The sequence below is a fragment of the Athene cunicularia genome (assembly GCF_003259725.1).
Source record: "Athene cunicularia isolate RWA chromosome 1 unlocalized genomic scaffold, athCun1 chr1_part1, whole genome shotgun sequence".
Classification (NCBI taxonomy): Eukaryota; Metazoa; Chordata; class Aves; order Strigiformes; family Strigidae; genus Athene; species Athene cunicularia.
Genome location: NW_020799091.1, coordinates 112,734,907 through 112,752,282, shown reverse-complemented (window position 1 = coordinate 112,752,282; position 17,376 = coordinate 112,734,907). Strand labels below are relative to the sequence as shown.

Genomic DNA, 17,376 nt, shown 5'->3' with positions numbered 1-17,376 from the left:
AGCTTTAAAAGTTAATTTTAAAAATTCATCAATATAAAGTAGTTTAAAAACACACAGTAGGTATTTGCTTTAGATTGCTAAGAGACAATGAAGGAATATTTCTAAATTGCTTGCACCCCTACAGGCTGATCAACACACTGATTTGCTTGTAGGTCAGGTTTGTAGTGTCCCTGGCCTTTATGAATGATCACAGTGTTTAAACTAGTGTATGATTTGGCCAACACTGAAAATGGCGAATATAATTGCAAAGACTTGATGCTCTGATAATGCTATAAAATACATGTCAAAGAATAACTTTTAAGTTTTATATAAATACCTTTTTTCTTTCTCCCAACTTTTTTTAGGGTGGACTAAAGGTACAGATGCCAATGAATGTTAAGGTAAGCACTGAGGACATTGAGAATAAAATATAAGCACATTGGAAACATAAAACCTTTATTTAAGCTTTCTTTTTGTTGGATATGTCATGTTTGATTAAGTATTCACTGCTGCTGAAGAAAAATTCACTGATGCTGTCTACTTTCTTACTTAATGTTTCACAAGTTGTAAAAGTAGTAGTAGTTTGGTTTTTACATATTAGGAAAATGTGAATTTGCTATAGAAGAATTGTAAAGCTTTTACAAAATAAAATTAGTTTTCCTGACTGACACATCAGTCACTGTAATGGAAAGAGATCAGGAGAGATTCTCCCATTTAATGTACCAAGCTTAACAAAAACTGGGGGGAGAGGGCAGGAAGGGGGCAGGAATAGGACCCTTCCTTCCTATACATGATCCCATAATAAGTGTAGTCAGTGAGACCGTGACCCTTCTGTGATTTGAGGAGCAGAAACCTAATCCAGAGTTACTGCTTCTTTTCCCTCCTTTTTCTAGTTCGCAGCAAAAAATGCTAATGCTTTAGGTAACTTTTAATTATACAAATACATGCAAGATTTGGACATTTTTCTAATAAATATTGAAATAAAAATACTATTAGTATTTATTTCATAGTATTTATATTTAATATCATTTATATTTAAAATAACTGATCTGTGTGATTGAGCAGATGAGTAATGTCAAGGGGGTGTATAACTGCAGCCACTGAAATGACTGCAGCAAAGTAGAGAAAGACCTCTTGTGTACTGCTGAAGGATTAAGCTCAGTGTGTCTAGCTGTGAACAGGTAGGATTCACTGCAGGCTAATATACACTGCCCAGGCACGGGATTACAGGATAGATCACAGTCCTGTAGCTGCAGAGTACATTTATGTATATAGAATTGCGTGAATAAGTATCCTTCTGTGGAAATGCCTTCAAATAGACTGACAAGCCTATCTAAATCCATATAGGGTCTCTTCAGCTTCTAGGGCACTCAAAAATCTGAAGGGCTGAGGAATGAAAACGTGAATTTTCTATGTATTGATGGCTTGCTGGAGGGGGGAAAAAGGTGTCTTCACATACTGTAGCACTACACGCACCCGAAGTTCAAATCGCTATTCAGGGCATACTCAAGGCATTGTTCAACAATCCTCTTTTCTAGATAATAATATATGAGAAAACCCACTTTGGGGGATGGTCCAAAGAGTTTTCAGAAAACATCAGTTCTGTCCCAGCTCTGTTTGATAGTGAAGAGGAGTTTCAGGAAATTGGATCAATGCGTGTAATTGGTGGAGTGTAAGTACATTTCACTTTATTTACTTTAAAATAGGAAATCATAACTAAATGCCAAGAAGCACTAACTAAGGTGTCATTAGAATCTTTCACTGGTAAAACATTTTGAAAAGAAAGGAATATGTATTTCTTTTGGCAGTTATCAGCCTTAAATAAAACCACCTCGCCATGTGGATTATTTGTCTAAGGGAATACAGGAAAATAAAACTAAATGTGTGAGAGGTGTGAAATCAGTGTTTACAATTTGGATGCCAATAAACTAGGCCACTTTGTTCCTTAATGATAGCATTTAAACAGAGCTTTAATTTATATTGTTTTATACTTCTGATAGTCTCTATTTAATTTACTGAAATGACCTTGAGTAGGTGTCATCAGTCTTCAATTTGACATTTTAATGCCTCTGAAATCTATAAACTGTTTTATTGTCTTAATGGTTTTTCTTTGCCACCTGTTGCGTGTTATCTGGAATGAAGAATCTACCCTTACGTTCCATCATTGAGGCCTTAGATTTATTCTGTGCTGCCCTGCCCTTCTCTCTGTCATACACACACACACACACACGCACAAAAGAAGGCTGTGTAGACTGCTCATAAGGTAGGCTCAACACCAGCTATTCTAGAGAGCTGCCAACCCTACGTGTTGTTCTTTCAACCTCTCCCAAGACCCAACAGGATAGGACTGTTTGAAAGCACACAGGTTGGTTGCCTCTGCCAAAGAGCCTAGCAGTAGTTTCCAGAAGATTTTTTTTTTTTCTTGGGGGATTTCAGTGTTAATACTTAAATATAAAACTTCAGTAATGTACATCCTTTCAGAATGTTGTCAGAATTTACAAGCACTACATTCAAAGTAAACTTAGTTGTGAATACTGAAATAGTCTATTCATAAATACATTATGTATTCGCTATCTGGGAAGCCTCAAATCATTAAAAATAATTCTTCTGTCTGTAAAAATAAAAGCCACCTATTTTTAATAATGCAGTAACTTAAACAGCTGAATTAATGTAAACCAAATAGTACTAAAAGTAAAGCTATCCCTGCCTGCCAAATTTCAATGCCAACAGAATTTGTACAGCAGTTCTAATATTTACAAGGGAGCTTTAATGAAAGAAATGCTTACAACAAAAAAAGTGGGCAAAGCACTTCTTCAAATTAAGAAATATTAGAGCTTTCAAAGTTGATTTGGAAATGCCTTATTTTAGTCAAGCCTTATCTATTTGTTCTAAACACTTTAAAAAGCTTTATTCCCTTAGTGCTACAACATATTCCATATGCAATATATTGTATATATTCAATTCACTTGTCATTCATGTATATAGGTTTTTATATTAGAGCAGAAAACAATGTAAGTGGGTGACATCTTGTTCTGCTGAAATCCACTAATTTTGTCACCAGCTCCAGCAAGGGTAGAATCTCATTGTTTATTAATACACTGAAGAGATCTACTGCTTGTTTTTTATCATTGACAACTGATGGCTTACTGTGTTTCGGCCACTAGATGTGTGCTAGCCTCTGCAGTACCAAATACTGGTGTTGGGAATATGGCTGGCTGAGCGGAGATACGTGGAGAAGCCTTACACAAATAAACTGTTGTTGGAGAAGGAATCACATGGTGGGATTTTGATCCACAAAGAACGCTTCATGGGTGCCTGTTGTGATTTCAGACAAGCATTGCTTTGTTTGCTAGCTGAGTCTGTGATACTCATTTTTGTGTTCTTAGGATGTTCTCTTCCCCTCTTACTTGTTATGGAACATCATGTGTGCAGTTGTTTTGCTTTTAGTTATTTCTCTTTCTTGTGTTGTTGGTTGCTGTAGATGGGTTGCCTATGATAAGGAACGCTACAAAGGCCGTCAGTACTTGCTGGAGGAGGGAGATTATGAAGACAGACATTCATGGGGGGAAGCTGACGGTGTCCTCTTGTCTTTCCGGTTTCTTCAGGCTGTAAGTGTGTTTATGAATTTCACACAAATTATGCACAGCTCTATACAGAAAGAGGAAGGTTGTTCGTCGTGTATGGTACAGCTGTCTTGAGTTTAATCATTCCATCTTTTGCAGAAGTTCATTCTCATTATTTTCCTACTTGCTGAAATATAGACTGCTCTGTATACATTGTAAAGCAGGAGCAGGTTCTAAATAAATAGCCTTTGTAAAGTTCATACAAAGAATCTACCATGCAGAACTCTTTGTCTACCTGTCAGATTTGCCAAGTATCTCACTTCTGCACTTCATGTTATTTGAATCTCTAGAACAGAATTTTCTGAAGTTTAACATGTGTAAGTGTACAGTGTAGTTCTTTATTAAAATGAAAATAGCTTTTCAACACAACAGCTGTTGCAAGCCTTAAAAAAGCATTACCCTCTGTCTCTGTGATTTTTGTGCCAGAAAATTTTGGCAGCAAAAATAATCATGGTGAAAAAATCCCTGCTACTAAAATGTGTTTAGGTGAGAGCAAAGATGAAATAATAATAAAAACGATATCAAGTCTATTGGAAGCAGAGTTAGGCTTTTCAGTGATGGGGAAACATGGAATTAGAACTTCTTTATCATTTCCATTCATTTGGGGTTTTATTGTTTAGGGGGTTGAGGATTTTTTTAATTATAATAGGAACTCTGTGATCTTTAAATACGGCTGCAAAGAGTGGCTTCTGAGAATTAGATTGTTCACTCTGAGATTGTGCTGTTTTGTATACTCAGATTGCTCATCTCCTCATCTGAGGAGACATGATATTCCCAAGCCAGGAATTTTATGAAGTTTGAAGATATGCATTTAGAGCAAACTCATTTTCTCAACAATCTTTTTTTTAAAAAAAAAAAAAAGTTTATGTGAACCTAAGAAGACCACGCTTAAATTTACAATTTGCAGTTTTGATTTTTATAAAAGGCACATAGGAAAAGCTATGTTTATAATCAAAATCATTCATATAACTTAAAGATAGGAGAATAAACTGAATTGAAGAAAAAAGTGTCCTTCTCTAAATAATTTATTTTAAAGTGCCTGAGGAAAAAAAGGCAGGAATTTTCTTTTAACTCCTCATTTTGAATGTGCAGAATCCTATTCAATTACTGACTAATCTTAGTTTTTCTTTCTTTTCAAGTTATACTTAGGATACTTGGGTAGCTTAAATTGATCTTTTTTTAGTCTTCCTCTTGGCAAAGGACAACATTACAAGCTTAAAATTGTGCATGTGCCCAGCAGGGATGACCTTCCACGTTATGCGCGTATTTAATTTGATGCGTGCCTAGAACAGTCAGGATGGTCAAGTCATTAACATTTTAAAAATATGTCATTCACACTAAGATACCAACATATATCATTCAAATTGGCATATAAATATATATCAATATGTACATATTGATAATAAAAGTGTAAATAATCCTTTTCCTTAAGTTGTAGACTAACTAAAAGCGATGAGCTGGTTGCCAGTAAAATGACTAACAGCACTGGCATTTTGTTGCTCAGTTTAACCAACAGACTGGCCTCCTCCCTCTGATGTGCAATACGTAGATCAGCGTTCAAGACTTGCCATATGCTCCCTTTGTGACTTTGTATATAATACTTGAAAAAATTTTAGTACCAAACTCTTGGGGGGTACCAAACTTCTCAATGCAAAACTAGTTCTGTGTGCTTAAGGCCCCTTGCTGCACAGTGAATGTTCTAGCTCTTCTCCATAATCTCAGAATTTTTCTCAGAAGAAGTGTGGTAAAGGTTGCGATGATCTCTGACTCTGCAGGGATGTTCCTGCATATCAGATCTTTATTGCTCTTCCCTAGAAATTTTGTTCTAGTTGGATGAATTCAAGAGTCTCTGCAGAAGGTCAAGGATTTTGTGAAATGTAACCAAATTGCATTAGTCGTGTTCAGCTTAGGTAGGGAGTGGGCTGGGCATTGACCCTTCTCTTTATCTGTACTCACCAGCTTGGGCCAATACAGCTAGACTTAGGGGTTTGGGGTTTTCTTGGGTTTTTTTTCCTCAAGTGTGACACCAGGTGACCTTGACTATGTTGGCTTTAAGGCCAGCCCAGACCTGAAAAGAATTTAGCCTGGATCACATGGCATGAAGCTAAAGCTAATGAGCCCTGTGTACTTGAGTCAGCTCGAGGCAGAGTCAGATCAAATGTCTTTGTGCCGTGCTCCCAAAGCAGGGAGCGTGGTACAGAAGCACGTAAATGGCTCTGCAGAGGGCCAAGCTGGGTACAGCATGCCTCATTTGCCTGTGTCAGTACCAGCTCTGTCAACATGGTTTCTTACTATGCAAAGCTGTTCAGATGTTCCTGCACCACGATGCTCAACCTGACAGGTTCCACCAGAGCTTATTGGCACTAGGGAAATCCAGCCCGTGTTTCTGTACACATACCAGTGACTGCAGTTGAGCTGAGGCATGAATTTAATTTCCTGACAAATCAGAAAGGTTAGACGTCGCACACAAAAGAATTGCTGCAAGTCACCCCTCCCCACCCACTGGTGAAGATGTACGCACATGTAGGCAGACTGCAAGAGCTTTCAGTTTTTGTCTGTCGTACATATTTCTGCTGTGAACAGTTGCAAGCCCTAATGTGTGGATTCAAGGAGTGTTTTGAAAGCATAGGTAGACAGGACTGATAGAATTTTTTTCCCAGCATACTGCCAACTGTTATCAGCATCTGTACTGGACACATTGGAGTCAAATACAGGGTTTGTTACTGAGGGCAGACAGCAGTTTGTACCATGTGCTGGTTTGGGGAACAGTTGCATTGCTTCTCTTCTGCAGTGTCAAATAAGAGAATCTGTGAAGTTGGGGTTTGCCTGTGGCTGTTGTGATCCAGGAAGGAGTGAAGTTTCTGAGTCTCTTTCAGCACAGCAGAGTATGTTGCCTTTGGAACTTTCCCACTGCCGTTTTCAAGTCAAAAATGCCTTGGTCTGAAAGTCTGTTTTTAAGTATTTTGCCTATTGCCTATTGTAACAGAAGCTGTACTGAAAATTTAGGGAGGAAAAAATGATGGCTGAATTTGAAACACGTTTTAAATGTAATTACAGTCATGGATATATTTCAGTATTTTAAATTTAGTCAAATTATGTGCAGATTTTACTTAAATAGCTTTTCAGGAACTCTTACAAAGTCCTTGCTTTAGAACTGTTAAGAATAGCTGATTTTCATTTGCACTAAAACTGCACTAGCTTGGGTTTTTTTTCCTAAAAAGTAGTCTGAAGCTGCAGTTCATGATGATTTTGCCAGACCTGGCACTTTAATGTGTATACCTGAATGGGTATACCTCTAGTGTATACATGAAGTGGTTGCAGCTTTTTAAATAAATGAGAGGAGAGGAATGGTCAGCATAGTAGGAAAAACAATTTTACGACAGAATTTTTTTTTCTGTCACTTTTTAGTGTCCTGTAAACAATGCAGAGAGGCTGAGCCACATTGAGTGTTCATTCTAAAATTGGTTTTAATTATTCATTGTGATTGAATCCTGTACAAATGCATGGTGTCCTCTAAAGAGCCTGTTTGATCAGGTTCACCTGACCAAATTAATCTTGCTGCATGCTTGGCCTGGCCTTAATTTCTAAGGTTTTTTGATTGTTGTTTTCTCAGTGTAGTCTTCCACTTACTGCTTTCTGATTAGTAGCTTCTAAGTGCTACAGAAGCAAGTATTTATTGTAATAATTCCTGTGATGCTGTCCTCATATGTTTATGAATCTGTGTTAGTTCCTGTATTTGTTTCATAGCATTTTCTCTTATTTTCATTTTATTATAACATTGTGGAATGTTTCAGAAACACTGAAATTGAATTAACTTCATGCTTTTTCTTAAAGGAATGAAGTGAATGGATTTCTTTTTTCCATTTTCCCAAGCAGTGACTGAACTGTGTGCTTAAAATTGCTAAATGGTTAAAAAATTGGAGATTTGAAACCTAAACTCAAATCTGAAACTGTGCAAGTAATCTGATCAAGCAACTATGCTAGCTGAAAGCATAAAGCAATGTCACATGTCTGTATAAGGGGGAAAACGTGACAATGTCCCGTGGGATTTATTTTATAGCTATAGCAATTAGTATACAATGGATGTATCCAGAAACTACAGACCCTTTGTGTTGGAAATGTTTCCTCTCCATGCTTATGGCCTTGTTGGGAAAGGATGAGGAAGGTAAACTTGAAATAAAAGCCTATAGTTGTCGTAATGCTTGGAGTAATCATTTGTGAAGCTGTTGGAAGATCAGTGCTAAATCCCAACGCTTCTCTTCCCACACAGGCATCTTTGCACTCTGTTACCCTTATAGAGGCAAAGTGTGGTGCTCAGGGGCAGCAGGTTCTTCCTTTCTTCAGTGGAAAACACTGAAGGCCATATCAGATTGCCAGGCTTCCAACTAAGCACTTCAATGCCAAAATTGTGTAAAGATTGACACAAGGCACTTAAGTCACTTCACTACTTTATAAAACACTGTCTTTCAGGCTACAACTCTCTTTCAAAATGTTTTAAGTGTCCCTGAGCTGTGACAGTCTGTCTTCTAACTCCTGTGCTGCCTCTTAGGATTTCATAGAGTCATCAATAGCCCTTTTTCAGTCTGATGATGAAGATGGGAAAGCATTAGACATCGTCAATGAAGAAATCCCTGATTTGGAGCAGGCTGGATTTGGCACAGAGACGAGATCAATTCTTGTGAGAAGTGGAGTGTAAGTCTACTGGAATATATGGATGGAAGTATTAAGTATTTCTGTGCACTGTTGGGTACATCTTTTTTGATGGATTTTTGATGGATTTTGGATTTTGATAGAATGTATTTCACATGGTAGAGGTGGTAAACATTACAGTTTCCTTGGTAAATGTAAGAAAAAAAGTCTTAGTTTTCTCTAAACCTCATGCCTATATGTTGATTTAAATCTGGGCACTTTTGTTACTAGAGAAAGTTTGTGATGTCCCTCCAGAGGTCACACAGGCTGTAGTTTCATGATACAGGAGCTTTGGCATTAATACAGAAGAAGAATTCTAGGCATGTTAAGAACTGGAATACCTTTTGGGACAGGTAGAGCCTGTACAGAAAGGATGAGTTGTGCCTTATTTGTTATAAGGTCAGACTGCTGGCACTGAAAATTAAAATACTTTTTAGAAAACTGTTTAAACAAAAGTTGGGATTAAACCAACAGGTGTGGAAGAGTAACTGGTTCAAGTTGATACAGCCTGTACAGGGTGGACTTGGCTAACTTTTGGTGTGCATATGTGAAGTCCAAGAGGAAAATAAACAGCACAATTGCGATAAATGAAGACGGTAAATTAGACCACCAGCAATGTCTGTTAACAGAGATATGCGGTATTAATTGATGGATCAGGGACAAAACTTAAAAGTGCTAGAAGCCCGAAAAATAGTATGGAGGAACTAGACCGCTTGGCATGAAATAGCAGCTCTGTTACAGCAGATACCTCAGAGATTAACAGGAAGGATAAGAAGAGGAGCTACCAACTCCATAGGAATGACAGAGTAGGCTATTATAGGCAAGGGAGTGGTACTGTATAGGAATAATGGTATCAAGTGCTAAAACATAGCATACATTACGGGAAAAGAGTACTATGGAATTGTGTGGATAGAAATTCTAGACTTAATAGAAATTTTAAAAGTGCAGTATTAACATTGTCATACTACCCTAATGGGGATGGTGATAGGGATCAGCAACTGCTAAGTGAGACTAAAAAAGCTTCAGACTTAGGACAGGTACCAACAGGGGGGGATTTGAACTGCTTATGTTGAAACTGGATATTAGTGTCTCATGCGGATATGACACAAGTTTGAAAGTCTGGCACTCAATTTGGAGAAGAGCTGGCTGAGGAGAGATACGAATGAGATTGCAAAATCTTGAAGGTGGTAGACAAGCTTAATACAGCAGCATTGACAGAATCCTGCATGACAACAATGGGGGTATGCTTTACAGAATTAGCTGAAGATTGCTTTAAAACACATTGAGAAGTGAGTAGCAAAAAGCCTTTCTTACACCAGATGCGGTAAATTTCTGGAACTTGCTGCTGACGGAGGCTGTGGTAGCAGGTAGCACCAGGAGGTTTTAAAAAAATCATTAGACACATTAATGACAGATTCATAAACGATTGCTAAAAGGACTAGGAAAGGAGAATGCCCTCTAATACCCCTGATATACCAGTCCCAGTTGCTGGGTGACTAAGAGAGGAATGCACTACCAAAAGTGGCTAAGTTAGTGACATCTCCCTAACTAGCCTCCATCTACTTCTGCCACTGCCAAACAACGTGTGCAGGGGTAGAGGGACCCTCAGTCTCGCATAGTTGGGTGTTTTTCTTCTTAAATTGTAACAGGAAAAGCAGGGTGGGAGGAGCTTGAACCATTGCAAGCTTTTGCTTTATCTCATCTCATCATGGCTTCCTCATTTACTTCTCTTTCTTCTTGCACCATTTTTCTTAAATCCAACCAGAAAAGTTAGAAGAAAGCCCTGTCAAGGGGGATGCTGAACAGGTAAAGAAAAATTCAGTTGATTCAAAAGCTTGTCAGTTAAGTGTCTTTCCTCCGGGCTTCTAAACAAGGCATCATCTCGTGCTGAATATATGTTATATAGAAAGGCAGAGACCCAAAGTTGTGTGTTTTTCAAAGTAGTCTTTGCAAAGTAAAAGCAGAAAATCAAGTGTCTGACAATTAGGAATGGTTTATTGAGTTTAATGTTACACTGTCAGATGGACTTACCAAGAAAACTCCAAAGAAAATTGTTCTATTTCACTCGTTAGTATTTTCATCAAACTACACAGAAAAATGGTGTTTTCAGTTTAATTTTTGTGTCATTCTCCAGGTGGGTCGCATATCAGCAGAAATACTTCTGTGGAGAACAGTATGTATTGGAGAAAGGAAAATATAAATGTTTCTTTGACTGGGGAGGATCTAGTAAAATCATCATGTCAATTCGCCCTGTTAAGTTGGTGAGTTACCAGAACTTGTTAAAGGGAAAGCTTAAAAGAAATGAGACTTTTGAAGTTCAAAGCATACAATAATGTTATAATGTAGGCTGTGCTGTTTAATCAATTTGTCTGTTTACTTGGAAGCAATTTAAAGACCCTTGGGAATGATATAGTGAGTCTCTTTGGGATGGAGACAGAAATGAATGTTGTGGATCTTTCCATATGTTGAGAAAATTGTCAGGGAAACTTCATAGGAAGAACTTCCCTTTTGCAGATTGTGTTCGTGGAAAGAATAACCCAGCCTGGAAAGATTAATTTGCCTTAAAACATAGTCATTTATAATGCCAAATTGATAATGGATATAAAAATACTTGAGAAGTTATCTGGCCCATATTGTTCTTGTATAATAGAGGTCTGATTTTTTTTTTTTTCCTTATCTTTATGCTAAAGTATTTGTAATGCATATAGTGAATAAAGACAGGAAATATTTTTATTCCATTATTAAATCCAAGGTAGTGCAGCTTGCCCAAATAGATTAGTGCCAAAACTGTCAAAACCCTAATGCAAAACAAAGAAAATACTCATTAAGTTGTATAGAATAAATGATACTACTGCACTGAAAATAGTAAAGGCACATTTAACTTTATTTTGAAGAGCATGTGTTTAAAGAGGTGTCACAGTCTTCTGTTGCTTTTAACTCTTTTTTTCAAGAAATAGACTCAAAAATAAATAGAGAGACATCTACATGGGCTCTAATCCACATTATATGAACTAATCAATGCTGATACAAGTTCTCTGTGTGGAAAGGGACTGAACAGGCAAGTAGGTAGTCATGAGCTTACAGGCAGCTCACAGTAGAGGCTGAGGAAAAGAAGTGTGGGAAGTGTGTTTTTTCTCTGCTCTTGTGTTTATAATAAACACATTTCAGGAACATGACATGTTTTCTAGGAAATTGATTGTAATTAAATTTATTTATATGCATGTATATATATTTATTATTGCAGGAACCATTTGGAACAAATGAGCCTCCACATTTGGTATGTTGACATATAACAGTCTCTAGTTCTAAGCTACATTTAATAATTAAATACAGGTAATGTTGAATGCCTTGCTTTGTTAGTTCAGGTGATATCTCAGTGCTATCATCTCCATACAGCAGAGCATTGACGAAGGAAACTAGTAGATGTATAAAGGTTAAGTTTGCTAATGTTCAACTCTTTGCTTTATTCCAAATCATATCTTTTAGTATTCTGTCCTCAATAATGCAAGCAGTTCAGTATGTTTTGAGTGACTTTGGGTCTCTAGCTATTTATTTTCCTCCTCTTCCCTTCTTGTTTCTGGAAACTCACTATCACATGCGTTTACCCGTCTCTTTGTGGCATATATTCTTTACATTGTTTTGCGCTATATGTGGTTTGACACTATTTCATTCATGTGTGAGGTGAATAAGAAAGTATCAACTGCAGAAAATTGAACTGCACTCTTCAAATCTGCAGATAACTCAACAGGGGAAGGTGGGTTTTTCATTCTTGGATGATCATAGCTCTGCTTTTCATAGTCTCCCAATAATGTATAGCTGCTCCTCTAGCAGCAGGCACCACTTGCTCCATGCTTCCCTTTTCCTCACAGTAACATATGATGTTAACTAAACACATCCTGATTACAACAAATCTGTGAAAAATCTCTTCTATGATACATTCTAACTATTTCCCTTAAAGTCATGTCTGACTTGGTGACAACTTATGAAGAGAAAGTAGTCCCTCTAATTCACTTACAGTCTCAAGAACAAGTTAGAGTTTTGCACTTCAGGGTCATTACCTTACAAGGTTATGTTCCATTGATGTGCCTATGTGATATCATTCAAAACTAAAAACCTTCTCCTAAGTGTTTGTGCTCATCACCAAAGAGCATCTGTATCTCCTGCAATGTTCTGTCCCAACAGGTCTCTCCTCCCTTCCTGCATTAGTTGTTTGATTTCTTTTTTTCTGTCCTGGAATGTGCTGCTAGCATGGGTTGATCTAAGTGGTTATATTGCTCTCTCTGTCTAAGCATCTAAGTGGTTATATTGCACTCTCTCTGACATGCTCTTAATTAAGCAAATTTTTAAAACTTTATTTCAAGAAACATGACATTTTTTCAGACAAAAGAGACTTTATAGTTCAATGGTTCTGTCTGAGAAAACATAAGTATTTTTTCATCTGGACACAATTTTGCTTTTGCATGCTTGGATGGGTATAATAGCTGTAAGTGCATGGGAAATACATACATTGTGTTACTTAGCAGGTTGACCACACCCTTCTTTTTATCCAAGTAGTAGTAGTTCTACAATTTTATGATTAACCCAGGACTACAGGAAATGTTTCCTGTCTGAAGACATAATTGGTGTATTATTTTAGTTTTAAACACTGATTTCCTGCTGGACCTATTCATGTGGCAGTTTCCGACCAAATCAAAGATTTGCAACTACATTCACAGCAAGGCATTGTGAATGATACCAAAGAATATAACCGACTCAGATGAAACCAATGGGATCCGAACAGTTGAAAATAATTTTCTCTCCATCTTTTACTCTTCTGCTTTTTTGGAATCTCCCAAAAACTATTCTTTGTGTGCTTTAATCCAGCTTTGCAGACCTTTAAGGTCACTTGAAACCTTTGAAGTTTCAAAAATCTCTGTGTGTGTCTGTTCATAGTCACCTTTAAATGCTGGCATGTACTAGTTTGTGTTTTGCCTGTTGGGTTCTCTAATAGCAGTCTTAACACTGTTTTTTAAAAAATACTATCCTGAGTTACAACACTTCTGGCTTTCATAAGATTCTGCCCTAAAGCTAGGGAAGGAAGAACATCACTCATTGCTACAGTTCTTTTAGGAGGGGAAATGTTTTGAATTAGTTTTTAATAGGAGAACATTTAATCAGTTAGGATAAGTAAAGGACGGTCTTTTGGATAAATATGACAAATTTCCCATTTGGAGTAAAATAAGGTTTCCATGGATGCAACAGTGTCTTTAGTTTGCAACTTCAAAGCATGGGTGTGTATGAGCTGGCCAATTCTTAAGCAGCTTAATGTTTGACCTGTGTATAAGCCCTGTACTGCTTATTTTGAATGATTATACATTCTCCCACCTTTAATAAACGTGTCTGGGCTAAGAGAACTGTTTTAACTGTCTACAAGAGTGTGTCTCTTTTTTCACTTCTGTTTTTAGTTGCTCGTCAGAAATTGAAAAGCAACTAAATTTTCTTAAACCTCTCAGCAGCTCCCCTTACTTTTTCCTCTTGTCAGGCTCCCTAATAAAGTACACGTAATGTAAGAATGCCTGAAATCACTAACTCGAAAAAGCCATTCATTTTATTTATTAAAAATACAACTTGGTTTTGCTCAGCAAGAACAAAGCCTCTTTTAATAGCAGCTGACTTGTACAGATTATTTAGGAAGCAGAGATAATTGCTGTGATAACTTGTATTTGCATTTTCGACATAGTGTCCATTGACCTTTTAGGAAGTATAGTAATGTCAAACCCTGACAAATTAGAAGTAACTACAGTTTGGGACTAACTGCAGGTATGCGGTGTTTTCACTGAGGAATCCATATTTCACCCTAGCATTTGTCAAATTAAGACTATCATTCATTATGAGGTATAATCTATATAAAGATGAGCTATAGACTCTTCTAAAAGCCTTGCATAGCATCTGGCCTATGAAAGAAAGACTGTGTGTTCATATATTCCCTTATAAAGGAGCTTTGAGATAAGTGGGTAGAAAATACTATGTAATTACAGCTTAAATAGATGCTTTGTGACATAGCAGTGTAATTATATTTACAGAAAAATCAGTTACACTTTATACATTATATTATAGCTGATTTGTGCTCTCCAATTTGCAGTTACAGTATTCAAGGCCAGGTTAAGCCTTTCTTGTTCTTTCTAATAGGAAACATACTCATTTCTGTTAAAAACATAGCTTTTCCATAAAACTGTTTGCTCATACTTGTGTTGGCCTTCTTGCTCTGTACTGGCAAAAACATTTCATTTCTTTTCTTTGGCAGGAAGCTAGGCCAATTTGGGGCATCAAGGGGGAAGTAGCTCTTGCAACAGCCGTCATGTTTTTCTTCCATTACAGAGTACGAGCTGTTCTCTTGATACAGTTAAATTTTTCATTCTTTTCCAGCCTCTCTTTCAGGCTTTAAAGTGAAATTCACGTCAGTTACACAGTGGCAGCCCGAGGGTACAGAATTGTAGGTGATTAGATTAGATCATACTACATTTTTCCCTTTTTAAAATTTTTTTCATTTATTACAACACTTTCAACCTTACTGCTTTTTCAGGGCGAATTGATCACAACTTACTGGCGGCATATGGTTCATTGTGGCTTGAAGTTCTTCACTGTGACATATAAAAAACAGCTTAGCTAAACTTCAGAATTTCATGGTGCATCTACCAGACTGTACCTAGTTCCCCCAGAAATTCACCTGCTAGTTCTTAAATGACCTGTGGTCACAGAAGATTTCAAGGCATTTTGTCAACAGTAGCCTTGTATCTTTTGACCAATGCCTCACCGCCCTGTTTTGAGCACTGTACTGCTGAACTGTAGTAAGACTTAGCTGTAGTTCAGGGTACTTTGGGTGGAAGATAATATCCTTGAGTCCTAGCCTTCTCTTTTTCTCTGGGCCCTCTCCTGCTGCAGTTGAACTTATGCTTGATAGCACTGCTTTAGCATCGCTGTGAAGCATCCTGTACTGGGGCCAGAGAAGATAAAACACTCAATCTTTCTAAAAATAAAGCAGCTGTAGAAATATTTTAAAAATTCCTTAAATGAGACTTCATTTTATTTATTGTATCTTTGTGAATTGAACGGATGCTTCTGTAAGACCACAGCTATCTCTGTTTACATTAATGATAATGAGTTCATTTTCCTTCTAGTCATTTGTTTTGTTTTGTTTTGTTCTTGTAGCTCAGAGCTTTCAGTAATACACATTTCCAAGGAGCATGTATAGATTTCACAGCAGAAGTTTCTGGTTTTACATCATTCATACCATGTTCTTTTAAGGTTCTTCGGGGATGGTAAGTGTTGTTTTACATGCCATCATTTTAAGTAATGTGAATTTTTTTTTTAAACATGACTAAATTTCAGACAGCTGAAAGCGCATAACACATGCCCATCATATTCCATCATGTCTTAGATGCTTTGTCTTGCAATGCATCTCAGTAACTGTCATCCTGATCACTGGTTTGGGTAGTATGCATTTTGCTTTCCCTGTGGAAAGTTTGCACAGTTACTGTGATTATTTTTTTGTTTGGGTTTTTTTAATGCTGTTAGAATTTATTCCAGATTTAGAGAACTTGGTACGGTAGAAGCGTCTGCATTCCACTCACGTCGTTTGACTCTGGAACTGAGATTTTTGTACCACATGATTTGACTTTGCTGCTTTGGTTACTTTGTCACATTAGCCTTTCATTTCACCTTACTCTTAAGCTTAACAAGAACAAACCAATTTTTAATTCCTTACTTCCTTAGCAAATATTAAATCTTGAAAAAAACCTGACTGTTAATAAGCAGCTAGAACAGCTAATCTTTTTTTCTTACATTATTCTTGCAGTTGGCTCCTCTATTACCAAGGGGAAATCACTGACAATCACTGTGTGCTGGAAGAAGGCCTCTATGTTGACCTCAGTTCCTGTGGCTGCCCGACTGCTACAATCAAATCCCTCAAGCCTATTCAATACGTAAGGACTTTATTGGGGAAAGAAAAAAAAAAAAAAGAGTCATGTTTTGGAACTCTTTTCCTAGTCAGATGTCTGAAGCAAATGCTTGATTAAACTCCCACTCAAGGAGAAGAGTGAAGTTTGTTTTCTTGGCTTATGGGATTTTTGGGGTTAGGGACAAGTCAGGCTATGTGCGTGCATGAATGTGGTCACTTGCAGGCACACGCTCTTAGGTATCCTGGGCTCAAAGTTTCTCTCTTTTGTACAAGTTGGTTGGTGTTTTTCTGACTGGTCTTATAGTATAACTCAGTAAGCTTAGTACACAGTGAGACACTGGTTTTGTTACACTGTCTAAGCATACGGAGCTTTTATTAGGCCTACGGCCAGGGCTCAGGCTTAATGCAAAGTACACACAGAAGACATGAAAATTGAAACTACAAGGTAGCATATACTTGCATAATGCTGTTTAATTTACTGACTGTTTTACAGAAATATAAAAAAGGTTTTCAGCTCCTAATGTCTTCTCAATCATGGGCAATAAAGTGGTATAATATAGTATGCATGTGGCCTGTGAGCTGTGTGTGACACATCAGATAGTCCAGTCCAAAGCTCACGTGGTCATCCTGTCTCTTACTGACCTCTGAGATAGAGAACAAGTACTTATTACACATGCATAGAGTCTTCATGTGACTTTAGGGTCACATTGGCTGTGCTACCCAAGCACACATCTTGCAGTCAAGTGACCTACTGTAGCAGTGAGGTGAGATCCTCTATGGTCAGGGGATTGGACAGAAATGCATTGTACTATTCAGTACAATATAGATACAGCTTTTTGGATCCTGTTGTAATCCTGCACACGGGACATATGCCTCTGGAGTCTTGCTGTCATGTCTGTGCCTTTGTCCCATATCTCAGTACACTCCAATGCAAGAGCATAAAAGATAAGCTGGCCATAACACTGTCATTAAAAGAGAAGCAAGTGGCTTCTCTGCCTACTGCTCCCTAGCACTGACCAACTTCCCTAAAACTTTGCCTCCTTCCCTAATCGCACTACACAGTCTGTGATGTGTGCCCTTCAATTTCTTACAAAACTAGACTTTAAAGATTACTCAATTTCTTTTTCTTTGAGTATTGAAGTCCTTTTT

General features: G+C 37.4%; 1 protein-coding gene across 1 annotated transcript in view; it reads left to right on the top strand.

Annotated features, from left to right (window-relative positions):
- Positions 1-17,376, top strand: part of CRYBG3 (crystallin beta-gamma domain containing 3) — a 78,891-nt gene that overhangs the window by 45,934 nt on the left and 15,581 nt on the right. Inside the window, exons 12-19 of the mRNA XM_026846787.1 lie at positions 345-380; positions 1,518-1,651; positions 3,461-3,587; positions 8,152-8,294; positions 10,426-10,552; positions 11,536-11,568; positions 15,480-15,589; positions 16,126-16,252. Of these exons, the coding sequence (XP_026702588.1) occupies positions 345-380; positions 1,518-1,651; positions 3,461-3,587; positions 8,152-8,294; positions 10,426-10,552; positions 11,536-11,568; positions 15,480-15,589; positions 16,126-16,252 (837 nt within the window). The remainder of the gene's footprint in view (positions 1-344; positions 381-1,517; positions 1,652-3,460; positions 3,588-8,151; positions 8,295-10,425; positions 10,553-11,535; positions 11,569-15,479; positions 15,590-16,125; positions 16,253-17,376) is intronic.